The following is a 26975-nucleotide window of genomic DNA, read 5'->3' as shown; positions in this document are numbered from 1 at the left end:
GCCAGCCCTCTGTCCCGGTCGGTAAATCTGGGGCAGCGCGCGGTAGGAGCTGCGGGCGGCCAGGCCCCTTCCTGCGTCCGCACCTGGCCCCGCGCGCCCCTCTCGGGCGTCCGGCCTCCGGCGTCCTGGCGGCTCGGGTGGCGGCGGTTCGGGCGGTCGCCTGGCTGCTCCTCGGGGCGGCGACCGGGCTCACGCGCGGGCCCCCAGCGGCCCTCAGCGCCGCGCGCTCTGACGCGGGTAAGGGGCGGGGCTGCGGAATGCGGGCGGGGCTTGGGGGCCGGAGCGTGGGGAGCGGTCGCGGCTCCCCGGCCTCTCCGCGGGTTGCGGGGATGTGGGGACCCGGCGCGGGACTTAGATCAGCAGGGCCAGCCGGAGGAGGTCAAACACTAGAGCCGCGTGCCCTCCTCCCGCCCCCGGCGCTCCCGTGCGCTTTGCTCTGCGGCGGATCCCGGGTCTCCGGAGAGTGGGGCTCGGGCCCTGCGGTTCCCAGGCTGGACTGGCCGCCCTGTCACTAAGGTTCTGAGAAGGAAAGTCAGCCGTCAGGCGTCTTGGGACGCTCTTGGGTTGCACGAAGCTTCTGATCACCAAGGGGCCAGCAAGGCCTTAGCGCCCTGTGAGGCCTGAGAATGCCTAAACCGAATATAGGACTGCGTGCAAACTGCTAGTTGTTCGTGCAAGTGGTAGTTGGCAAACTGCTTGTACTACTGAGGCAGGCAAGTGCGGGAGTAATTACAGTAAAGTGGTAAGGTTTGACGGGAGGAAAGCACAAACCCGGCAAGTTTCTCCGTCTGTAAAATGAGGATGTTTCTGTCATCCTTGGTACCATTTAGATCCATTTAGTGTGTGTCAATCAGTGCAGTTCTGCTTGTGTGTTTCCATACTGGGTTTTCAAGTTTATCTAAACAAAGGATTATGAGGCCAAGAATTTCTTTTTTTTTTTTTGAGATGGAGTCTCACTTGCCCAGGCTGGAGTGCAATGGCGCGATCTCGGCTCACTGCAACCTCCGCCTCCCAAGTTCAAGCAATTCTTCTGCCTCAACCTCGCAAGTAGCTGGGATTATTACAGGCGCCCGCCACCATGCCCAGCTAATTTTTTGTATTTTTTTTTTTTTTTTTTTGAGACTGAGTCTGGCTCTGTCGCCCAGGCTGGAGTGCAGTGGCCGGATCTCAGCTCACTGCAAGCTCCGCCTCCCGGGTTTACGCCATTCTCCTGCCTCAGCCTCCCGAGTAGCTGGGACCACAGGCGCCCGCCACTTCGCCCGGCTAGTTTTTTTGTATTTTTTAGTAGAGACGGGGTTTCACCGTGTTAGCCAGGATGGTCTCGATCTCCTGACCTCGTGATCCACCCGTCTCGGCCTCCCAAAGTGCTGGGATTACAGGCTTGAGCCACCGCGCCCGGCCAATTTTTTGTATTTTTAGTAGAGACGGGGTTTTGCCATATTGGTCAGGCTGGTCTTGAACTCCTGACCTCAGGTGGTCCACCCTCCTCAGCCTCCCAAAGTGCCGGGATTACAGGCGTGAACCACCATGCCCGGCCAGAAGAATTTTTAAACAGTTGGATTTGGTCATCTCTAGAGGCTTCCAGAATTGGCATTTTATAATTTAAAAGGGGTCAAAATTAGCCGGGCCTGATGGCGTGGGCCTGTAATCCCAGCTACTCGGGAGGCTAAGACAGGAGAATCGCTTGAACTAGGGAGGCCAAGGTTGCAGTGAGCTGAGATCGCGCCGTTGCACTCCAGTCTGGGTGACAGAAGGAGACTCTGTCTCAAAAAGAAAAAAAGTAAAAAGGAGTCAATTGGCCGGGCGCGGTGGCTCAAGCCTGTAATCCCAGCACTTTGGGAGGCCGAGACGGGCGGATCACGAGGTCAGGAGATTGAGACCATCCTGGCTAACCCGGTGAAACCCCGTCTCTACTAAAAAATACAGAAAACTAGCCGGGCGCCTGTAGTCCCAGCTACTTGGGAGGCTGAGGCAGGAGAATGGCGGGAACCCGGGAGGCGGAGCTTGCAGTGAGCTGAGATCCGGCCACTGCACTCCAGCCTGGGCGACAGAGTGAGACTCCGTCTCAAAAAAAAAAAAAAAAAAAAGAGTCAATTTCCAGAGCCAGTTCACCACAACCAAAGTAATATTTAAGAGGAAAAATGTTGAAGGTAAATTCATATCCAACAAATTCTTTTTAAAAGTGGTACTTTTGCCTTTAAAGTCATAATATTCTAGTATTTGCTATACTATTTGTAAATTAGCCTTTCTCCGGTCCCAGTGATCAACTGCTGTCTGGTGTACATACCGATAGAATTTAAACCTGTTAATAATTTTTCTTCTAATTTAATTTATAGTTGGATAGTAGCCCTCACTTCCCACCCTACCCCTGTTAAAATTAAATATGATGAAGAAAAATCTGGATTTGTGCTGGGTACAGCGACTCACACCTGAAATTCTAACACATTGGGAGGCTGAGGTGGGAGGATTGCTTGAGGCCAAGAGTTCAAGACCAGCCTGGAAAACATAGCAAGACCCTGTCTCTACAAAAAAATGTAAAAGTAGCCAGGTGTGGTGGCGTGGGCCTGTAATCCTAGCTACTTGGGAGGCTGACATAGGAGGATTGCTTGAGCCCAGAGGTTCAAGGCTGCAGTGAGCTGTGATCATGCCACTGCACTCCAGCTTGTGTGACAGAGTAAGGCCCTGTCTCTCTTTTTTTTTTTTTTTTTGAGACGGAGTCTCGCTCTGTCGCCAGGCTGGAGTGCGGTGGCATGATATCAGCTCATTACAACCTCCACCTCCCAGGTTCAAGTGATTCTTCTGCCTCAGCCCTCCAAGTAGCTGGGACTACAGGTGCACACCACCACACCTGGCTAATTTTTTGTATTTTGGTAAAGACAGAGTTTCACCATGTTGGCCAGCATGGTCTCAAACTCTTGACCTTGTGATCTGTCCACCTCGCCCTCCCAGAGTGCTGGGATTGCGGGCATAAGTCACGACGCCTGGGCTCTTTGTTCTTTTTTTTAAGAGGTAGAGCCTTGGCTGGGTGCTGTTGCCCACGCCTGTAATCCTGGCATTTGGGAGGCCGAGGCGGGCAGATCACCAGGTCAAGAGATCGAGACCAGCCTGGCTAACACGGTGAAACCCCATCTCTACTAAAAATACAAGAATTAGCTGGGCGTGATGGTGGGTGCCCGTAGTCCCAGCTACTCCTGAGGCTGAGGCAGGAGAATCACTTGAACCCGGGAGGCAGAGGTTACAGTGAGCCGAGATCGTGCCACTGCACTGCAGCCTGGCGACAAAGTGAGACTCCGTCTCAAAAAAATAAAATAAAAATAAAAATAAAAAAAGAACAAATAAAAATCTGGATTAGTATAAGATACATATGGGATTTGGGGATTTGTTTATTTGGGAAAAGATCATATGCTTCTCCAAAGCAAATACAATTTCTTTTTTGAGGGTTGGAGGTTTTCCAGTGAAATGTAACTAGACAAATTCTAAAAGAGCTGTAACACTAAAATCTCTTTCAATTTTAGTGTTGAAAGTGGAAGTATTTTAGGCTTTAAAAGTCAGGCATACCTTTCTTCTATTCGGTCAGGTAGTTAGTTGTATGACCCAGGGCCATTTACTAATGCTTTAGAAGTTCAAGTTTCCTTCTGCAAACAAATGGCAGTAATTTTGCTTATTTTGCTATAGATTGTGAAAGTTAAAACACATACGAAAGCATCAAGTAGAGGATCTCTAGCACGTTAGATGTTATTTTAAAAATGTTATTTTTTTCTATTCTTTTCTCATTCCTTCAGATAGTTTCACCTTCGCATCGTTTTTCTTAATATATCTTTTCAGAAATACATCGAATGGATTCAGCAATATGCAACGATAATAACAGGATTATGCAAATAATATATAGTAATATATAGTTTTCTCTGTGTGTGTGTGTTTTGTTGGTTTTGTTTTGTTTTGTTTTGAGACAAGATCTGGCTTTGTCACCCAGGCTGGAGTGAAGTGGTACAGTCTCTGCTCACTGCAGCCTCCCTCTGCCTCCTGGCCTTAAGCCATCCTCCCACCTAAGCCTCCTAAGTAGCTAATTTTTGTATTTTTCTTAATGGAGATGGAGTCTTGCTATGTTGTCCAGGCTTGTGTGTTTTTTAAATGTTCTTCCCACAGATTTACAGCTTTTAAAATGGGACAAAGTTCCATAGCAAATGCCTGGCAGAGTTGCTGGTCAATAGTAACTGAATTTTGAGTTTTAAGATGCTTACATTGAGTAATAGTTTTCTTTTTTTGTGTTTAGAGACAAGGTCTCTCTCTGTCACCCAGGCTTGAGTGCAGTGGTATAATCGTAGCTCACTGCAGTCCCCATCCCGTGGGTTCAAGCAATCCTCCCACCTCAGGTGCAAGCTGGCACACCTGGCTGTGAGTAACAGCTTGAATGTCTGGAGTCTGGATGAAGTCAGTGTACTGAGATTTCTGGTTATTCTGAGTTTACAGTGGAACCCATTGAAGCTTTAAGTGCCTCCAGCTTTCTTTCTTTCTTTTTTTTTTAAACCTTCCAGCATCTCCACAAGGCATAAATGTACCATTTTCCTGGTTTTGTAGGCATGGATGTTAGAATATAGAAGTTGCCAGTATGTATCTATCTGATACACAGTTTCGGTGAACTAGGGCCAAAATGGAGATTTCCTGGCTCTTTAGCCGTCCTGTTCCTTTTTGGCATCTTGGGATCACCTGAATAAAGTAATATTAATAACAAACACTTATATAGAACACTTAATATGTATTCTTACTGCTGTTCTAAGTGCTTCTACATATATATTAAATTCTTATGACAGCTAGTAGAGAGATAAACTATCTTGCCCAAAGTTGACACGGCTATTAAGTTGCAGACTGGGATTTGAAATCAGGCAATCTAACTTCAGAGTCATTGTTCTTTTTTTTTTTTTTTTTTTTTGGAGACGGAGTCTCGCTCTGTCGCCCAGGCTGGAGTGCAGTGGCCGGATCTCAGCTCACTGCACGCTCCGCCTCCTGGGTTTACGCCATTCTCCTGCCTCAGCCTCCCGAGTAGCTGGGACTACAGGCGCCCGCCACCTCGCCCGGCTAGTTTTTTTGTATTTTTTAGTAGAGACGGGGTTTCACTGTGTTAGCCAGGATGGTCTCGATCTCCTGACCTCGTGATCCACCCGTCTCGGCCTCCCAAAGTGCTAGGATTACAGGCTTGAGCCACCGCGCCCGGCCAAGAGAGTCATTGTTCTTAACCACAGTGCTATATTGCAAGTATATATATCTCAAATTGCTTAAATTTTAGAAGTTTTTTTTTTAGGTTGGTTAGATTTTCTAGGCAAGTAAAGCCTACTAAAATAACTCTTTTCTAATTATTTAAATATTATTTTATTCAGTGCTTTTATTTTTTAAAAAATATCTTTTGGCTCTTATAGGCACAAGGGCCATGTGCTCTGAAATTATTTTGAGGCAAGAAGTTTTGAAAGATGGTTTCCACAGGTAAGTTGCCCATTGATTTCTATTTCTATTAAAATAATGTCTCATATAATTGAGAGCAAAAAATCGATGGTTGAAATATGTATAAGTTGAAAAATCAGGCCGGATGCGGTGGCTCTCATCTGTAATCCCAACACTTTGGGAGGCCGAGGTGGGCAGATCACAAGGTCAGGAGTTCGAGACCAGCCTGGCCAACATAGTGAAACCCTGTGTCTACTAAAAATACAAAAATTAGTTGGGCATGGTGGTGCACACACCTGTAGTCCCAGCTACTCCGGAGGCTGAGGCAGGAGAATCGCTTGAACCCAGGAGGTGGAGGTTGTGGTGAGCTGAAATCATGCCACTGTACTCCAGCCTGGGCAACAGAGCAAGACTCTGTCTCAAAAAGAAAAGAGAAAAATCACTTGCTTCCTCACAGTTACTCAGTGATGGCATATGTGGTCCACATTTTGAAATAATGATTAATTGAGTGGAGCAAAGAAGAAAACAAATATGTATTGTTTACCACGTGCAATTGTCCCTTGGTATCTGAGGGGATTGGTTCCTCCTGGACCTCCCCCGAGGACACCAAAATCCTCAGATGCTTAAGTACCCTATATCAAATAGCATAGTATTTGTTTTTTTTTTTTGAGACGGAGTCTCACTCTGTCGCCCAGGCTGGAGTGCAGTGGCCGGATCTCAGCTCACTGCAAGCTCCGCCTCCCGGGTTCCCGCCATTCTCCTGCCTCAGCCTCCCGAGTAGCTGGGACTACAGGCGCGCGCCACCTCGCCCGGCTAGTTTTTTGTATTTTTTAGTAGAGACGGGGTTTCACCGTGTTAGCCAGGATGGTCTCGATCTCCTGACCTCGTGATCCACCCGTCTCGGCCTCCCAAAGTGCTGGGATTACAGGCTTGAGCCACCGCGCCCGGCCTCAAATAGCATAGTATTTGTATAGAACCTACACACACCGTCTCATATACAGTATATTTTTATATATACAACCAGTGCCTATGTATACAATATTCCATTTAATCTTCACAATGGCATGAGATAGATGATTTTTTCTTATTTTTCAGATGAGGGAGGTAGAGCTCAAAGAATTTAAATAATTTGGTAGAAATTAGGGTGATAGAGCTCTGACTCAGATTTAGTACTAGTATACTTCAAAGCCATCTCAAGTACTATGATACACTACTCTAAGTCACTATTTCTTCCTACTGTTGATTCTAAATGACCAAGCTGTTTCCAAAAAAGAAACTATCTTCAAAAGATGAATATTTGCCTATATTGAAGATCTTTAAAAGTCTGGCAAAAGGGTGTGGAAACCATTTCTCAAGAAAACTTCCCCAAACTGAAGCTTCTCAAGGTGATTATTTTGAAATGATTCTCAGATACTTGATATATAAATTCTGATTCATTTATTTTTTTTTTAAATTTTTTTTATGCCGGGTGCAGTGGCTCACGCCTGTAATCCCAGCACTTTGGGAGGCCGAGGCCGGCAGATCACGAGATCGGGAGTTCAAGACCAACCTGGCCAACATGGTGAAACCCCATCTCTACTAAAAATACAAAACATTAGCCGAGTGTGGTGGCGGCGCCTGTAATCCCAGCTACTCAGGAGGCTGAGGCCGGAGAATCACTTGAACCCGGGAGGCGGAGGCTGCAGTGAGCCGAGATTGTGCCACTACACAGAGTGAGACTCTGTCTAAAAAAAAAAAAGGGGGAAGGGTATAGTTATTTCACCATGAAGTATATTTGGGTTAGGTTTTTTGTAGATAGCTTTTTATGAGTTGAGGACTTTCTCTTAAGTTTCTGGTTTCCTGAGAGTTTTTTTTTTTTTTTTTTTCTCTTTTCCCATGATTGGGTGTTAAATTTTGTCAGATACTTCTTCTTCCTCTGTTTTGAGAGGATCATACAATTCTTATATTTTATTCTGTTAATATGATGAAGTACATTGATGTTTCCAATAGTGAACCTACTCCTTGGTCATGCGATATTATCTTCTTGAAATAGATCTGGATTTGTTTTGCTAATAACTTGCTGGGTATTTTCACTTGTATGTTCACGAAGGCTGCTGGCCCATGACTCTGTTGTGGTGCCTTATTCTGGTTTCGCTGTCAGGGCATTGCTGGCCTTATCAATGGGGAAACATTTTCTTCTTCTCTAGTTTCTGCTTGTGTAGCATTGGTATTATTTATTCCTTTAATGTTTAATAGAATTTAACAATGACTATGTGAAGCTGTTTTTGGGTGTGTATGCTACACTTAGGATTGTTCTTGATGCTCTTGATATGTTCTTGATGAACTGGATGAATTGACCCCTTTATCTTTGTGTAATGTCTTTCTTTACGACTGACAATATTCCTTGTTCTGGAGTCTCCTCATTCTACTATTAATATAGCCATCCCATATTTATTATTAATATTTGCATATCTTTTTTATCCTTTTACTTGTATCGCCTTTATCGTCAGTGTGTTTTCTGTAGATAGCATATAGTTAAGGGTGGCCTTTTTTTTCTTTCCAAATCCCAAGAGCCTGTGAAAGGAGTTGCTGTTTTATCCATCTGTCAGTCTCTGCATTCTAACTGGAGTGATTAGAACATTTATTTTTAATGTAAATATTAATGTGATTGGTTTGGTTTAAATATATCTAGCTACTTTTTTTTTCTATTTGTTTTTCTCTTTGTTGCATCTAGTCTTCTTTTTTTCTTGCCTTATTTTGGATACATTGAGTATTTATTAAGCATTCTGTTTTATCTCAAGTGTTGGCTAATTAGCCATCTCTCTCTGGTTTTAATTTGCTGCTTTAGGGTTTACAATGTGCAATCATTACCTATCACAGTCTACCTTCAAATAATTTTATTCCATGTCACAGATACTGTTTTATCAGGACAGTTTCATCTCCTTCTCTTTTCTATGCTGTTGTTATCACATATTTTACTTTATTTTTTACTTGCATTATGAGCCCCACAATATATTGTTATTGGTTTTTCTTTAAGCAGTCACTTTTTACATTATTTATTTTAATTGTGATAAAATACCCATAACATAAAATTGACAATTTTAACTTTTTTTATTTTTTATTTTTTGAGATGGAGTCTCGCTCTGTCGCCCAGGCTAGAGTGCAGTGGCGCGATCTCGGCTCACTGCAACCTCTGACTCCCACGTTCAAGCGATTCTCCTGCCTCAGCCCCCGGATTACAGGCACATGCCAGCACGCCTAGATAATTTTTGTGGGACAGGGTTTCACCATGTTGGCCAGGATGGTCTCCATCTCCTGACCACATGATCCGCCTGCTTCAGCCTCCCAAAGTACTGGGATTACAGGCGTGAGCCACCACGCCCAGCCTAATTTTAACTATTTTTAAGTGTACAATTCAGTGGCATCAAGTACATTCACATTATTGTGCTACCATCACCACCATTCATTTGCAGAACTGTTTATTTTGTACAACTGAAATTCTTTGCCTATTAAGCAATAACTACTCATTTCTCCTTCTCCCAGCTCCTGGCAACCAGCATTCTTGTCGCTGTGAATTTGACTCCTCTGGGTACCTCATATAAGTAGAATCATATAATATTTGTGACTAGCTTATTTCACTGAGCATAATGTTCTCACCGTTCCTTCGTGTTTTAGGGTATGTCAGAGTTTCCCTTCTTTTTAAAGCTGAATACATTCCATTGTATGTTGATACCACATTCTGCTTGTCCGTTCATTGTTGACGGGCACTTTGGTGGCTCCTGCCTTTTGGCTGTTGCCTCTTTTTTTTTTTTTTTTTGAGACGGAGTCTCGCTCTGTCACCCAGGCTGGAGTGCAGTGGCGTGATCTCAGCTCACTGCAAGCTCCGCCTCCCGGGTTCACGCCATTCTCCTGCCTCAGCCTCCCGGGTAGCTGGGACTACAGGCGCCCGCCGCCACGCCCGGCTAAGTTTTTGTATTTTTAGTAGAGACGGGGTTTCACCGTGTTAGCCAGGATGGTCTCGATCTCCTGACCTCGTGATCCGCCCGTCTCGGCCTCCCAAAGTGCTGGGATTACAGGCTTGAGCCACCGCGCCCGGCCTGGCTGTTGCCTCTTAAATGCCTGCTTTCATGTACCCAGAAGTGGAATTGCTGGATCATATGATAATTCTGTGTTTTTGAAAAATTGTCATAGAGTTTTCCATAGTGGCCATATCATTTTACATTCCCACCAGCAATGCTCAAGGGCTCCAATTTGTCTAGCAATCATATTTGAAAGCAATTAAAACATGAGAAAAAAGTATTTTATATTCCCCCACATAGTTACCATTTCAGGTCTCTTCTTTCTTATAGATTTATGTTTCTATTTAGTATCATTTACTTTCTGTCATTTCTTGCAGTGACAAATTCTCTTAGTTTTGTTTGTCTGAATCTTTATTTTGCCTTTATTTTTGAAAGATTTTCCTCCTGGATATAAAATTTCTAGATTGACAGCCGCTTTTCTTTTACTACTTTAAATAAGTTGCTCCATTATCTTCTAGCTTATTCTTATCTTTGTTAATCTCTACATAATTATTGATAACTTTTAAGATTGTTTTCCGTTGACTGGATAATAATATGCCTTGATGTGATTTTCTTTGTATTTATCCTGCTTGGAGTTGGTTGGGCTTCTTAGATTTGTAGACTCACAATTTTTATGAAATTCAGAAAGTGTTCAGCCATTCTATCTTCATTTTTTTTTTCTGTTACCTTCTCTTCTCTGTTTTAGGAGCTCCAAATCTATGTACTAGACTCTACCTGACACTGTTTAAAGGCCTCGGAGGCTGTTCTTGTTTTCTCCCTGGTCTTTTTCTTCTCTGGGTTTCAGCGTGGATAGTTTCTGTTGCTCTGTCTCCAAGTCACTGGTCTTTTCTTCTTCAGCATCTAATGGCTTTTAATTACGTCTGAGTAAGTTTTTATTTCAGAAATTATATTCTTCATCTCTTAAAGTTGCATTTAGCTTTTTAAAAATATGTATCTTCTCTCTCTGTCTCTCTCTCTTTTTTTTTTTTTCTTGAGACAGGGTCTTGTTTCTGTCCCCCAAGTGCTATCAGAGCTCACTGCAGCCTTGACCTCCAGGGCTCAAAAGATTCTCCTACCACACCCTCCCTTGTAGTTGGGACTGTAGGCACACATCACCACGCCTGGCTAATTTTTAAACTTCTTTTAGTGACGGGTCTCTCCATATTGCTTAGGCTGGTCTCAAACTCCTGGCTTCAAACAATCCTCCTGCATCAGCCTCCCAAAGTGCTGGGATTACAGGCATGAGCCACCATCCTCGGCCTATTTTTTTCTTTTTTCTTTTTTTTAGGTGGGGATTTGCTCTGTCACCCAGGCTGGAGTACAGGGGCATGATCTTGGTTCACTGCACCCTCTACCTCCCAGGCTCAAGAGATTCTCCTGCCTCAGCCTCCTGAGTAGCTGGACCACAGGCATGTGCCACCATGCCCGGCTAATTTTTGTATTTTTGGTAGAGACTGGGTCTCGCCATGTTACCCAGGCTGGTCTCAAACTCCTGAGATCAGGCAGTACACCTGCCTCAGCCTTCCAAAGTGCTAGGATTATAGGCATGAACCACCATGCCTGCCTTGTGGCCTATTTTTTTCTATGTAAATATCCAGTTGTTTCAGTACCATTTGTTGAAAAGACTATCCTTTCCCCATTAAATTACGTTGGTAACCTTTATTGAAAATTGTGTGAGTGTTACTGGATTCCATTCCTTTCCATTGATCTTTGTCTATTTTTACAATAATGCTATAGTGGCTTATGACATGAATTATGAAAGATCTAATGGATGATTCTGACATGTTATAAATATTTCATTTGACCTTATGATCTACTTTTGGAAAATGAATTTTGAAATACAGTGTTTTCACTAATAGGAATACAGTGTTATGTTATCTCATTTAACAGTTGAATGAAGAGATTTACTTTAAATGTACTTGTCTTACAGAGACCTTTTAATCAAAGTGAAGTTTGGAGAAAGCATTGAGGACTTACAGACCTGCCGACTCTTAATTAAACAGGACATTCCTGCAGGACTTTTTGTGGATCCATATGAGTTGGCTTCATTACGAGAGAGAAACATAACAGAGGTACAGTTATTAGGGGATTTTTTGGGAGAGAAATTAATTTAGGGGTGCTATAGTTTGGACTAAGGAAAAATAGCAGGTTTCCTTTTCATTTTCTTAAAGTGTGTAAAGTGACATTTTTAGAGATAGAATGGGCATAGTCTTTGTCAAGTGAGTGACTCTTATCAGGAATAAGCCAACTAAACTGAGCTAGTTAAATGCTTTTTAGCAAGGTGGTTCACAGCTCAGTGACTAAGCAAATTATCTGTGTGTATGTGTATGTCTTGAGAAAATTAATGATTAATAAATAGTGCCTCAACAGTAACTTTGTTAATGAGAATGACATATACCCCAACATCTGGGTAAGTGTTGCATCATTGCATTCCAGCCTGGGCGTCAGAATGAGATTTTGTCTCAAAAAAAAAAAAAACAAAAAAAAAAAACTGAGGCACAAGGAGGCCAAGTAACTTATCCAAAATCATATAGGTAAATGGAAGAGCCAATAAATGCATCCAGGATTGTCTGATTGCAATATTGTTGCCCTTGCTGGGCCTAAATCTTACCCCTTAGTTAGAAGAGTTTCCCTGACTTTGTTCTTTTTTTTTTTTTTGAGACGGAGTCTTGCTCTGTCGCCCAGGCTGGGGTGCAGTGGCCGGATCTCAGCTCACTGCAAGCTCCGCCTCCCAGGTTTACGCCATTCTCCTGCCTCAGCCTCCCGAGTAGCTGGGACTACAGGCGCCCGCCACCTCGCCCGGCTAAGTTTTTGTATTTTTAGTAGAGACGGGGTTTCACCGTGTTAGCCAGGATGGTCTCAATCTCCTGACCTCGGGATCCGCCCGCCTCGGCCTCCCAAAGTGCTGGGATTACAGGCGTGAGCCACCGCGCCCGGCCAGCAGTTTGTTTATTTCTAATCGTGGTTTAGGCCAGTTTCTTTACCCGTTTATTGTATTTTAATTTTTTTTGAATAAGTAATTGCATTCTCAAGGGTTCATTGAGTAGATACAGAAAGGTATGCAATGATAGCATTCTACCTATGTCAACCCCAATCACCAAGTGTGTTCTCAGTTTTTTGTGTATGTATCACAGTTCACATACACATACAATGACGGAAGGACCTCATTTTTTAAAATTTAATTAATTTTTTTTTTTTTTTTTGAGATAGACTCTGTGGCCTAGGCTGGAGTGTATTGGCACAATCTCGGCTCACTGCAACCTCTGCCTCCCAGGTTCGAGTGCTCCTGCGTCAGCCTCCCAAGTAGCTAGGATTACAGGTGCATGCCACCATGCCCGGCTAATTTTTGTATTTTTAGTAGAGTGGGGGTTTCACCATGTTGGCCTGGCTGATCTCGATCTCCCGACCTCAGGTGATCCGCTTGCCTTGGCTTCCCAAAGTGCTGGGATTATAGGCGGGAGCCACCGGCCAGAAGGATCTCATTTATTTTTTTTCTTCAATGAATTATGAATTCTAAGTGAGGCTTTTCAAATTTAAAATAATGGATTTCAAATTTCAACACAGTTTTTGGCTTGTAAGGACATGGATTGGAATCATATTTAAATCTACTTAATAAAATCACTTACCGTGTTCTAAGAAAATGGAAGTTTTTTGGATGGGGATTCCCAAAAAGTCATACCTTTGGATGGGGATGAGATTTGGATGTTTGAAGGTTGACTGTTACAAGGGTACAGGTAGAGAGTGCCATTATAGATTGATTAACAAGTTTATCTTGATCTTGATTTTCTGCTTTCTAATCTTCTAATCCCTAATTGTAAGCCTTGTAAGTGTAGGTACTTCTTTATTTTGGAAACTTCTAGAAAAATAGATGTTACATTTGTGACATTTAAATATATGGAATTTGATGCCTGACATATTAGATGCTGCTTGCTTCTGCCTAGTTGAGATTGTGGCCCAATTCCTTGTACAGAAAAACTTTGTTATGCTGAGTGTTATTATATAATAAGTGTAACTGGGTAGAAGGAACTTATATGTAGGGACTGACTGATGCTTGTATACCTGGATTAATGTCTTGACTCTGCTCCAGGAAATAAAATTTTGGGCTGCAGCAAATGGAACTGTGGGCCCAAACTAAATGAGTGATGTGCCAGCAAAATGCTTTGTAAGGAGCTTGTGATGGTTTGTGAATAATTTGAAAATAAATGCAAGCCTTAAGTAGGTTCACCAAGGATAAGGCAGATCAAATAAACCTCATTTCACTTTTTTAGGTAGGGTTATTAAATGTATTTTTTCATCAAAATCCTTAGATTCTTTGAAAACAGTATAATATTAGATTGAAACATATAAAATTGCTGTTTTATAGGTCAAAATGGAAACACTTTCTGAAACCGTAAGTTTTACTCAAAGTATGTAGTATTAAGGCTTATGCTTAATAAGTGGACAAGTGGAGAACAGGTAACAGATTTAGTCTCTCACTTGAAACAAGCAAGAAATAAACAAAATATATGAAATAATGAGAAAAGTCATTGGATATCAGGCAATGAAGGGCAGAGATATCCAAGAGAAGGGAAATAAGTAAGGTGAGCCCTACTGTCATCCAGCTTATTTCCTTGAGAATGTTTTCAGGCTTAATGCAGGGAAGAGAAACTCAAGCAGAGCCTAGTGGACTTTTTGAGTTGAGGAGATAAAGCTGAGATTCTGGGCAGACAGAGGTCACTAGAATTCGCAAGCCAGTGTACCAGAGAGGAGAGAACTTCATGGAGGCAGAACTCCAGAAATAACAGAAGGTTCCTTTCAAGTATGTAGCTGAGTATTTTTCAGTGTGTATATGTTAGGAAACTACCTGATGCCAGGGAAAGAACCATCTAATAAAATGAGCGGTAACAGTGTCTCTCTGTTGAGTAACTGCACTCACACAGGGACGGGAGTAGTACCTCGTCCCAACAACCAAACTGAGAAAAGTCTTATAATTTCTTGAACAACGGATAAACAGAGAACTTTTACTCAGTAGCAGGGAATACTTAGCCGCAAACTGAACATTGCTTTAGTCCTGCATAACAAATCTTAAAAGCAAAACCTTAAAAAAAAAATCAAACTGTTTCTAAGTAAACTACCTGCATTGCAAACAAAGCTCAAGAATATGTATAGGAGTACAGACATATCCAGCAAGATCAAATCAGCAGTTTCTTAACTCTAATAAAAAATTAGCAGCTAAGCAAGGATGTGGGGGAAAAAAATGACCTATAATGAGGAGGTGAATCAATCAGTTAAAACCAATCCAGAATTGCCCCAGATGTTAGAAGTAACAGGCCATAGACCGGGGTTGGTGGTTCACGCCTATAATCCCAGCACTTTGGGAGGCTGAGGCAGGTGGATCACTTGAGGTCAGGAGTTCGAGACCAGCCTGGCCAACATGGTGAAACCCCGTCTCTACGAAAAATACAAAAAATTAGCCAGGCGTGGTGGTGGGCACCACCAGCTACTCGGCGGCTGAGGCAGGAGAATCACTTGAATCCCTGAGGCGGAGGTTGCAATGAGTTGAGATCGCGCCATTGCACTCCAGCCTGGGCAACAAGAGCGAAACTACAACTCCGTCTAAAAAAAAAAAGAATTAACAGGCCATTAAAACAGTTACTGTAACTGCATCCCATGTGTTCAGAATTTAACTAGAAACATGGAAGATATTTTTAAAAGTCAGCATTGAACTTCTAAAGATTAAGACTGCAGTGTGTGAGATGAAAAATACACTGAATGAGTTAGTGGCAGATCAAATATTGCAGGAAAAAAGATAAATGAACTTGAAGATACTGCAATAGAAACTACCAAAAATATAAAACAGATAAGAAACAAATTTACAAGGTGAGCAGAGCATTAATGAACTGTGTAACAACTAAGTGGCTTGCCCTACATGCCACTGGAGTCCCCAAAGGGTAAAGTGAGAGGCAGATATGGAAAAAATATTTGAAGAAAAATTGACTGAAAACTTTCTGAATGTAATGAAAACTATAAACTCAAATATGAAAGATGCTGAAGTACAAGAACATGAAGAAAACTATATAAAGGTACATGATAATCAAATAGCTTAAAACAATGATAAAGAAAATCTTTAAAGTAGTAAGAGAAAAAAAGATGTTACAGAGGAGCAAAGATGATAAGATGATGACAGTGGTAACTACAGGGTAAATATGTAAGACTTCCCCTTTTTTTTTTTTTTTTTTTTTTTTTACTATTTCAATCTCTTTACAAGATAATAGACAAAAATAATAACAATGTAGCATAGCATTGATACCATATGTAAAAGTAAGATGTGTGACAGAAATATCACAGACGGCTGGGCTCAGTGACTCATTCATACCTGTAATCCAAGCACTTTGGGAGACCGAGGTAGGAAGATTGCTTGAGGCCAAGGAGTTTGAACCAACCCAGGCAACGCAGTGAGAACCTCTACCAAAAACTTTAAAAATTAGTTAACTGTCAGGCGTGGTGGCTCACGCCTGTAATCCCAACACTTCAGGAGGCCAAGGCGGGAGGATCATGAGGTCAGGAGTTCGAGACCAGCCTGGCCAACATGGTGAAACCTCATCTCTACTAAAAATACAAAAAGTTAGCTGGGCGTGGTGGCTTGTGTCTATAGTCTCAGCTACTTGGGAGGCTGAGGTGTAAGGATTGCTTGAGCCTGGATGACTTCAGTGAGCTGTGATCACGCCAGTGCACTCCAGCCAGAGTGACAGAGTGAGACCTTGTCTTGAAAAAAGAAGAGGCTAGGTATGGTGGCTCATGCCTATTATCCCAGCTCTTTGGAAGGATAAGGCAGGAGAATCGCTTGAGCCCAGGAGATCAAGGCTGCAGTGCACCATGATTGTGCCACTGCACTCCAGCCTGGGTGACAGAGTGAGACTCCGTCTCAAAAAATAAGATAGTAGTGCATATAAAGCATAGTGAGATAATGCTGCCAAAAAGCTAATGCAAGTTTTGCCTAAAGAAGATAATACTGCTACTGTACTCTATGAGTATTTCAAAGGCAGCTAACATGAGGAATGATTTGGAAACCATGTCATGAGAACCCAGGAGAACTGTGAACATTTCACTTGTCAGGAGAAGACTTCGTGGCGGCAGCTATGGTTGCCTTTTGATGATTGAAGGATCCCTAGTGGAATAAGGAATGAATTTATTGTAGACATTGTAAGCAAGAACAACTGATAAATGTTACAGGCTAGTACAGAAAGTTTCTACTCATGAAAAAGAAATAACCTTATAACGGTAGATAGATCGAGATGACTCATAATAATGAGCTTCCTTCCAGTCACTGGAAGTACTCAAGCAGTGGCGGTATACCTGAAAAATACCTTTGTTGGTACAGTGGTTTAATTTTATTACTTCTAAGGTCCCCTATGACTCATGAGATGATACAATTCCTTGACTTTTGCCAAGGAGTTCTGTCCCTGCTGTGATTAACTGAAAAGGCACAACATGAAAAGAAAACATAGCACTTGGTGTCACTGTCAGAGGACAGTTAGGATGCTTGATGTGATGGGAAGGAGTTAATGCTGTTTGTTTCTTTAAGTTATGCCCAGGTTTTGCATGGACAATCTAAAGAGAAGTTATGTGTGTGTGTACATCCATACATGTACACATAGGTCATGTGTATAATGCCTGTGTGTGTATGTGGATATATGTGTGTGTGTACATAAATATGTATGTATGCGTGGATATATATATGTGTGTAATAAATAAATATACATGTTATAACTCAGGCCTAATTTCTGCCATGTGTACACTTTCACTTTTGGTGAATACTATACTTTTCTATAAAATAGTTTTTACCATATTATTTTAAGAAATCATTTACTATTTTTTCCATTAACTTTTTATACCCTCTCTAGAAAGAGTGCTGGCCTTTGCTTTGACTTCCTGACCGCAGTGCTCATACTCACTGCCCTCACTTGCTTCTCTGAAGAACAGGAAATTGTCAGAATGATACCAGTCATTTTAACTCAATACAGGTTTTACCCTTTGTCATCATTTTTGTGCTTATTGAATAATGCTGTATTCACAAAATTTCTCAGTTCTTAGGTACCTGTTTTGTCACCTAAACACAGACTAATAAGAAAATATTACAGGAATAATTTTTATTACGGGGAAATTTGGTACCCTAGAATATAATTCCCCCAGTTTATTTTTAGTAAGCAAACTTTTATTAACCATAAATTGTCTTCTGTTTCTCTCCTTAAAATTGAGGATGGAAGGGGAATGGAAATTGTTTGTAAAGGGGGCAAACTTGACACTGCTCTGTGTGTCTGAATATAGTCTTCCGGTTTTCACTTTTAAAAAATCTTCCTCATTCATTTCTTCTTGATTAATATTTATTTTCTTTTTGAACAGGCAGTGATGGTTTCAGAAAATTTTGATCTAGAGGCCCCTAACTATTTGTCCAAGGAATCTGAAGTTCTCATTTATGCCAGACAAGATTCACAGTGCGTTGACTGTTTTCAAGCCTTTTTGCCTGTGCACTACCGCTATCATCGGCCACACAGTCACGATGGAGAAACCTCGATTGTGGTCAATCACCCAGATTTGTTGATGTTTTGTGACCAAGGTGAGGGCTGCAGGTGTTTTCTAAGGGTCAGAAAATAAGAATAAAGGTATGGTGGCAAGTTCTCCTTCTGCTAGGGTGGCTGGCAAAGTTCTATTTCTTGACCTAAGTGGTAGTTAGAAGGGTATTTGCCTTATAATAATTCACTAAACTATGTATTTGAGTAGATTTTTATGTGTGTGCTTTATTTTACAATCAAAAAGTTAAAAAGAAACATGCATTTGCCATCCCTGTCCTTGACACCGCTGCCCCAACTGTCGTCTCCTTCCCTCTACGACTAACCCACCACCCTGACTTTCAAATACTTCCTTATGTTTCTTTATATGTTTATCATCCAGATGTGCATTCCAAGATACTATACCAAGACTAAGGTCTTGTCCATTTATAAAAATCTACTATTTCCCTCCAGTCTCTTAATTTACAGGTTTCTCTCTATCCCTTTCCTTTCTTCCAAACTGAACTGTTGAAAGAACCTGGGCCATTTGACCTGCAGAGTTGGTCATAGCTGGGGTTTTGCTAATTGTACTCATGTTCCTCCTACTTCTTTACTTACTGGAAATTGGCAGCTGGCTCCAGAGGAATGATCAGATTCAGGTTTGATTCCTTTGACAAAACTATAGGTAGTGCTGTGTTCTCTTCTCAGTAGCCATTTAATCTTAGTAGGCATGTACATGTGTTTATTTTTGCAGCCTTTGGTCCACATTGCCCCTCTGTTGCTTTTTGTTTCTTCGTACCAGTCTTGCAGGACTCTGTGGCTTTTGATGTTTTGTTTCCACTTGCATGTATTTTGATGTTTGGGAAGATACTTTATCACCTAGTTTTGTTGTAAATTTTGTCTGTGAGTTTTTTATTTTGCTGCATGATTGTTGTTTCTGTTTTTATGTGAGAATTTGGGTAAATTGAAAAATTAGCTGGGCGAGGTAGCTCACAATCCCAGCACTTTGGGAGGCTGAGGCGGGTGGATCAGAGGTCAGGAGTTTGAGACCTGCCTGACCAACATGGTGAAACCCCATCTCTACTAATCTCTACTAAAAATACAAAAAATTAGCTGGGCATGGTGGCAGGGGCCTGTAATCCCAGCTACTTGGGAGGCTGAGGAAGGAAAATCACTTGAACCCAGGAGGCGGAGATTGCAGTGAGCCAGGATCGCACCAGTGCACTCTAGCCTTTGCAGTCTTCTCAAGAACGTTTTCTTTCTTCCTTTTTTTTTTTTTTTTTTTTTTTGAGGCGGAGTCTCACTTTGTTTCCCAGGCTGAAGTGTAGTGGCGTGATCTTGGCTCACCACAATCTCCGCCTCTCCTGCCTCAGCCTCCTGAGTAGCTGGGACTACAGGTGTGTGCCACCACGCCCAGCTAATTTTTGTATTTTTGGTAGAGATGGGGTTTCACTGTGTTGGCCAGGCTGGTCTCGAACTCCTGACCTCGTGATCCGCCCACCTTGGCCTCCCAAAGTGTTGGGATTACAGGCTTGAGCCACCGCGCCCGGCGAAGATGTTTTCTTTAGTGTAAGAAGTTCCTTTCAGTTTTTGGTTCTTTGTGTCTTCAAATTTGGGTTGATTTAGAATGTTTATAAAAGTTAGTAGCACTGAGGCTAGGTACAGTGTATCACACCTGTAATCCCAACACTTTGGGAGGCCGAGGCGGGCAGATCAGTTGAGGTCAAGAGTTCGAAACCAGCCTAGATAACATGGTGAAACCCCATCTCTACTAAAAATATAAAAATTAGCCAGGTGTTGTGGTGTGTGTCTGTAATCCCAGCTACTCGGGAGGCTGAGGCACAGGAATCGCTTGAACCCGGGAGGCAGAGGTTTCAGTGAGCTGAGATCGTGTCACTGCACTCCAGCCTGGGAGACAGAGCAAGACTGTCTCAAAAAAAAAAAAAAAAAAAAAAAAAGGTTAATAGCACTGTTACTAAAAACCGACAGATGGGAGGTTTTTAATGCTACATTTGTTACCATCGTACCTTTCATGTTGAGAAAATTTAAAAGTGTTCAGTTATATTAGCTTTGTTCATCCAACCTTGTTTTCTGTTTCCATTAAAGGTACCTCTTAGCATAAATAAAGTTTGGAAAAGTTCCTCTCCTGAGAGAACTGGATTCTGGTATTCTGTCTTTTTATCTGAATGCTCTTTTATGGGTGTGTTTCATATGGAAATTTATCGAGTTTTGCACTTACAATACGTTTACTTTTCTGAGTGATGCTTCAAAAAGAAGTTTACATTAAATTTTTAAGAGCAGCCCCAAATTTGAGTACAATGAAGATTCATTAAGAAGTCATGTTTGGCCGGGCATGGTGGCTCACGCTTGTAATCCCAGCACTTTGGGAGGCCAAGGTGGGTGGATCACGAGGTTACGAGTTTAAGACCATCCTAGCCAAGATGGTGAAACCCCATCTCTACTAAAAATACAAAAATTAGCTGGGTGCAATGGCAGGTACCTGTAATCCCAGCTACTCTGGAGGCTGAGGTAGGAGAATCGCAAGGTGGAGGGTGCAGTGAGCCGAAATTGCACCACTGCACTCCAGCCTGGGTGACAGAGTGAGACTCCGTCTCAAAAAAAGAAGTCATGTTCAACTTCAATACTTTTGTAATTTTCTAATTTCTTAGGCAGTCACATAAAAAAGGATGCTAAAAGGCCAGGCGCAGTGGCTCACGCCTGTAATCCCAGCACTTTGGGAGGCTGAGGCGGGTGGATCACGAGGTCAGGAGATTGAGACCATCCTGGCTAACATGGTGAAACTCCGTCTCTACTAATAATAAAAAAAAAATTAGTTGGGCGTGGTGGTGGGCACCTGTAGTCCCAGCTACTCGGGAGGCTGAGACAGGAGAATGGCGTGAACCCAGGAGGCGGAACTTGCAGTGAGCCGAGATCGTGCCACTGCACTCCAGCCTTGGCAACAGAGCAAGACTCTGTCTCAAAAAAAAAAAAAGAATGCTAAAATAACAGAATGTGATAGATGGGTCCAGATCATATACATAATGTATTAAAATGTTTGACTACTTCTATCTGTTGAGGTTTAATACAACCCTAGCTTTGAGTCCAAATACAGGTTTTCTGACATCATTTTCTACAACTTTTCTCAGAGTTCCCAATTTTGAAATGCTGGGCTCACTCAAAAGTGGAGGCTCCTTGTGCTTTGGAGAACGAGGATATCTGCCAGTGGAACAAGATGAAGTATAAATCAGTAAGCTAATATTTTATGTTGTTTTTTAGATCATGTGCCTCATTTAAAGCTCTTTCTGTAATGTTTCTGCCATATTTAAGAGATTAGCACTTTTTTTTTTTTTTTTTTTTTTGAGACAGTCTCGCTCTGTTGCCCAGGCTGGAGTGCAGTGGCACAATCTCGGCTCACTGCCACCTCCGCCTACCAGGTTCAAGTGATTCTCCTGCCTCAGCCTCCCAAGTAGCTGGGACTACAGGCATACACCACCACATCCAGCTAATTTTTGTATTTTTGGTAGAGACGGCGTTTCACCCTGTTGGCCAGGCTGGTCTCAAACTCCTGACCTTAGGTGATCCGCCCACCTTGGTCTCCCAAAGTGCTGGGATTACAGGTGTGAGCCACCGTGCCCAGCTGGGATTAGCATTTTCTAATATAGGAAGCTGTTTTCTCTTACAGCAAAGGGTTACTACAAAGCACTGCTGTTTTTGGTTGGGGAACTTTCATTGAACATACAGTTGGGAAGATGGATGACTCTGTGATCTTATGCAGTATAGATTTGTTTTCAAGTAGCTTACCATTGCCATATGGTACCTGGAAATTTTTCTCAAACTCTAAAATACATCTGGAGACCTGCATTTGATTGATTATGTCAATGAAGAGTATGCTTAGTGTTTTTGATTTATTGATTTAGTGCATTGCTACAAGGTAAGTGGTGACCCTATTAAAACATTTTGAATTCAGTTGTCTTTATTTTTTTTTGAGACGGAGTCTTGCTCTGTCGCCCAGGCTGGAGTGCAGTGGCGTAATCTCGGCTCACCACAACCTTTGCCTCCTGGGTTCAGGCAGTTCTCCTGTCTTAGCCTCCCAAGTAGCTGGGACTGCAGGTGCCTGCCATCATGCCTGGCTAATTTTTGTATTTTTGGTTGAGACGGGGTTTCACCTTGTTGGTCAGGCTGATCTCAAACTCCTGACCTCAGGTGATCCATCCCCCTAGCTTCCCAAAGTGCTGGGATTACTGGCGTAAGCCACCGCATCTGACCTCAGTTGTCTTTAAAATTCTGTAACTTGCCATAAGAGGTCATAATTTAACACTTTAAATATAATTTTTAAATATATATATATATATATATATATATATTTTTTTTTTTTTCCCCGAGATGGAGTCTCGCTCTGTTACCCAGGCTGGAGTGCAGTGGCGCAATCTCGGCTCACCACAACCTCCGCCTCCCAGGTTCCAGTGATTCTCCTGTCTCAGCCTCCCTAATAGCTGGGACTATAGGTGCCCGCCAACACGCCCGGCTAATTTTTGTATTTTTAGTAGAGACAGGGTTTCACTGTGTTGGCCAGGCTGGTCTCAAACTCCTGACCTCGTGATCTGCCCGCTTCAGCCTCCCAAAGTGCTGGGATTATGGGCGTGAGCCACCGCACCCGGCCAACTTTGTATATATTTCATCTTTATATATACCAGAAAAAACAGGGTGGCCATTACTAAGGTGATATTCCATCCCAAGGTTTGTTGAAGATGTCATTTTTTGAATGATGGTTTTCAGATAGCACTTTGTTACGGATTGGGTTGGTTACTTGTATTTTTGGGGGTGTAAAATCATAATTCAGGTATTTACAAAAAGAAAACAAAAAGTATTCCCAAGTTACCTAAATTTTAATGTTTTGTAAAACTTATTATAAGTGTAAACTTTCCCAGTGTTTTTCACGGAACTCCTTTATCTTCAAAATCAAATAGAAAATAGAACCGAGTTGAATGTAGGAACTTTTGCGTTGCTGGTCACAGCAAAGGTCACATTCCGTTGCACAATATATGAATAACAAGGTTTTAAAGCTATCTGGGGTGAGAAAGGCAAATGGGAATGAAAGGATAATTTAGTTTTTGTTGTTTTAATGGTTTCCTATACATCTTCAATTTAGAGAGAATTCTGTATTCTAATTTGAAACATGTTAAGAGGAAGTAAATGTTTATATTGATTACAGAGGTGACACTGGGATATAGCTTTTCTTAAAAGAATATACTTTATGTAAAAAGCAGAAAAATCAGAACTAATGAGATTTAGCAACTTATTGTGGGAAGTGAGTCTGATTCTGTAACATTAAATGAAATGTTAGATTCAAAAGTCATTCAAACCAGTAATATTACATGTAGTGTAGCACTGGCTGAAAGATATTTAAAACAAAAAGGAAAGAAAAAGATCCAATTAAAAATCAAAGAAATAGTGGTCTCACCTTATGACATGCATTTTGTTTTACTATTTTTATTTATTTATTTATTTATTTAATTTGTTTGAGATGGAGTCTTCCTCTGTCGCCCAGGCTGGCGTACAGTGGTGCGATCTCAGCTCACTGCAAACCTCCGCCTCCCGGGTTCAAGTGGTTGTTCTGCCTCAGCCTCCCTAGTAGCTGAGATTACAGGCACCTGCCACCACACCTGAATAATTTTTGTATTATTAGTAGAGACGGTTTAGTAGAGATGTTGGCCAGGCTGTGTTCGAACTCCTGACCTCAAGCGATCTGCCTGCCTTGGCTTCCCAAAGTGCTGGGATTACAGGCATGAGCCACCACACTGGGCCCATGACATGCATTTTAAATGTCTAACTTCTCTCTCTCTCTCTCTCTCTCCATAGGTATATAAGAATGTGACTCTACAGGTTCCAGTGGGACTGACTATACATACCTCTTTAGTATGTTCTGTGACTCTGTTCGTTACAATCCTGTGCTCTACGTTGATCCTAGTAGCAATTTTCAAATATGGCCATTTTTCCCTATAAGTTTTATGTAGTTAAATGCTTCCTAGAAACCTAAATAAGATCTATTAATTTCTGACGAGAGGTGTTCTCCTAGAATTTAGTTAATTACTTTTATCTTTTGTCTTCATTTGTGGCCAAAATTATGTTTACTAGAGGAAATCTGGGATAATTCTCAACTAATTCCAAAATTTAGTGCTCTATTGCATAGATCCTTGGTAATCCTCAAGCATCAAAGGCCATAAGAGGAAACTTAATTCTGCTAAATTAATGTTTATTTTGTGAGAAGTGACTTTATCTTCATTTGAGAGAGAAAAATTATTTCTTTTTTTTGAGATGGAGTCTCGGTCTGTCGCCCAGGCTGGAGTGCAGTGGCGCAATCTCAGCTCACTGCAAGCTCCGCCTCTTGGGTTCACGCCATTCTCCTGCCTCAGCCTCCCGAGTAGCTGGGACTACCGGCGCTGCCACCACGCCCGACTGATTTTTTTGTATTTTTAGTAGAGATGGGGTTTCACCGTGTTAGCCAGGATGGTCTTGATCTCCTGACCTGGTGATCTGCCCGCCTCGGCCTCCCAAAGTGCTGGGATTATAGGTGTGAGCCACTGCGCCCGGCTGAAAAATTACTTCTTTATGTAGTAGAGACAAATTATTGTCATTTTGCGAATACTTTCAATTTAAGCTACAAATTGAGAAAACCATTATAAATAAGAATAAAATAGGCCAGGCGCAGTGGCTCACACCTGTAATCCCAGCACTTTGGGAGGCCAAGGTGGGCGGATCACCAGAGGTCAGGAGTTTGAGACCAGCTTGGTGAAACCCTGTCTCTACTAAAAATACAAAAATTAGCTAAGGGTGGTTGTGGGCGTCTGTAGTCCCAACTAATTGGGAGGGTGAGGCGGGAGGATCGCTTGAACCTGGGAGGTGGAGGTTCCAGAGAGCCAAGATCGCACCACTGCACTCCAGCCTGGGTGACAGAATGAGACCCTGTCTCCAAAGGAAAAAAAAAAAGAATAAAATAATTTGGATGAAAATCATGTTTATTTAAATATTAATGTTATGAGACTATTAAAGACATTTGCCAGAGTTTCAATGAAAATCATTAAAGTAGGACAGCTAAGAAATTAATATTAATATCAAAATTATTGGTAATCTTAAATTATTGATTATTCCTTAACGTCCTCCATTCTCCTTTTACATTTTATAATGTTTCTTTTGAATATATGAATTGGCAAAGGACTTGATGAAACTGAGTACTAAGATTTAGTACAGAGTGTGTCAGGAAGACACCTCAGATTGCCATTTTAAATAAAGTTGTACATGAACAATAATTGGAATCATCAGGTAATTTTTTTAAACAAAGTTTCTTCATTTACTGTTATGTTTGGAAAAAAATTAGAAAATAAAGTAAGTGCCATAGGCTAATGAAAAAATAAAACCTTAGGGCAAGTGTGTTCCAAAACAGAAGCCATCAAACCAGGGTGTGTGGGCATTATTTGTTTTATATAGAGTATTGAGATGTGATAAACCTTTATATATGCCATCACTGCTCCATTTCCTAAAATATTTTGGTGTTTTCATGGGACTACATCTTGTATAATTTGACATGTATGACTTGACTAGTCATAACCGTTCTTTTTAAATGTGTATTTGAGACTTAAATATTGGAAAAGGCAACCCAGTGCCATAAAGCAGAAACGGTGACCTTTCAAATGACTAAAATTTCAACCCAGTTGAGTTTCAGACTGATTTCGTGCTTTCTCATAAGAAAGAATTTCATGTTTTAGAAATATTTCTTTCACTATGGCATTAATAATGTGACACTGAAATGAAATTATATGTCAGTTACAATTCAGTAACATTGACAGGCAACGTTTTGGAATACGGTTAGACAGGGAGGGAACATGGTACTGTTTCACATCGAGAGTGAGTATGTGGGGGTATGTGTATACAGAATGTTTTTGTTTTTGCTCATCACAACCAGGTTTCATCAGTATTTAAAATATTTAAGATTGTGGCTTGGAATGTGGTTCAGCCATTTACTCACTTACGCAAATATTCAGAAGTGTAATAAAAATGTGAATGAAGAAAACTTTGATATGACTCTTCTTGCCTGGATAAATGGTTGCAGATGACATCACTTTTAGTATAACAGAACATTTCTGGTTTTGTTTATATTATCTTGTAAACATGGCCAACATGGTGAAACCCCGTCTCTACTAAAAATACAAAAAATTAGCCGGGAGTGGTGGCGTGCGGCTGTAATCCCAGCTACTTGGGAGGCTGAGGCAGGAGAATCACTTGAACCCGAGAGGCAGAGGTTGCAGTGAGCTGAGATTGTGCCACTGCTCTCCAGCCTGGGTGACCGAGTGAGACTCCGTCTCAAAAGAAAAAAAAGAAAAAGAAATATTCCTTTAAAGGAGTTCCTTTAGTATGTCTCTGTGGGTAGCTTATTTATGTTTGATGATATATTTATTTCACCCTCATTCATCTGATGGATAATTTAGGTAGTTGTACACTTCTTTTTTTTTTTTTTTTTGAGACAGAGTCTCGCTCTGTCGTCCAGGCTGGAGTGCAGTGGCATGGTCCCTGCTCACTGCAACCTCCACTTCCCGGGTTCAAGTGATTCTCCTGCCTCAGCCTACTGAGTAGTTGGGACTACAGACACGCACTACCACACCCTGCTATTTTTTGTATTTTTAGCAGAGACAGGGTTTTGCCATTGTTGGCCAGGCTGTTCTCGAACTCCTGATCTCAGGTGATCTGCCCCCCTCAGCCTCTCAAAGTGCTGGGATTACAGGTGTGAGCCACTGTGCCCAGCTGGTAGTTGTACACTTCTAAGCTTGGTTATTTTCTCTTGGTACTTTGAAAATATATCATTATTGACTGGAACCCATTTTGCTGTTGTGAAATCTGCTGTGAATGTAATAGTTGTTTGTGCAGAATGCCTTTTCTCTCTGGTTGCTTTATCTCTGGTATTCTGCAATTTAATTTTCAT

At 41.8% G+C, this 26975-nt stretch overlaps 1 protein-coding gene and 1 pseudogene across 2 annotated transcripts; one reads left to right on the top strand and one right to left on the bottom strand.

Annotated features, from left to right (window-relative positions):
* The first annotated feature begins 9 nt into the window (after positions 1 to 9).
* On the top strand, positions 10 to 24331 carry PIGX (phosphatidylinositol glycan anchor biosynthesis class X). 2 transcript variants are annotated; one of them, XM_025377271.1, is made up of 7 exons: positions 10 to 237; positions 5415 to 5478; positions 11404 to 11545; positions 17856 to 18069; positions 18633 to 18686; positions 21148 to 21248; positions 23861 to 24331. In XM_025377271.1, exons 2-7 carry the CDS (start codon positions 5426 to 5428, stop codon positions 24002 to 24004), a joined length of 708 nt encoding a protein of 235 aa, XP_025233056.1. In that variant the 5' UTR covers positions 10 to 237; positions 5415 to 5425; the 3' UTR covers positions 24005 to 24331. The 2 variants fall into 2 exon arrangements, with proteins under 2 accessions (XP_025233056.1, XP_025233057.1); XM_025377272.1 differs by lacking the exon at positions 18633 to 18686 and having other exon boundaries at positions 18 to 237.
* On the bottom strand, positions 3460 to 3496 carry LOC112619900 (annotated as a pseudogene).
* Positions 24332 to 26975: the final 2644 nt, after the last annotated feature.

This window comes from Theropithecus gelada, chromosome 2 (genome assembly GCF_003255815.1).
Source record: "Theropithecus gelada isolate Dixy chromosome 2, Tgel_1.0, whole genome shotgun sequence".
Taxonomy (NCBI): Eukaryota; Metazoa; Chordata; class Mammalia; order Primates; family Cercopithecidae; genus Theropithecus; species Theropithecus gelada.
The sequence above is the reverse complement of the archived record's forward strand: the minus strand, read 5'-3'. Positions and strand labels throughout refer to the sequence as shown.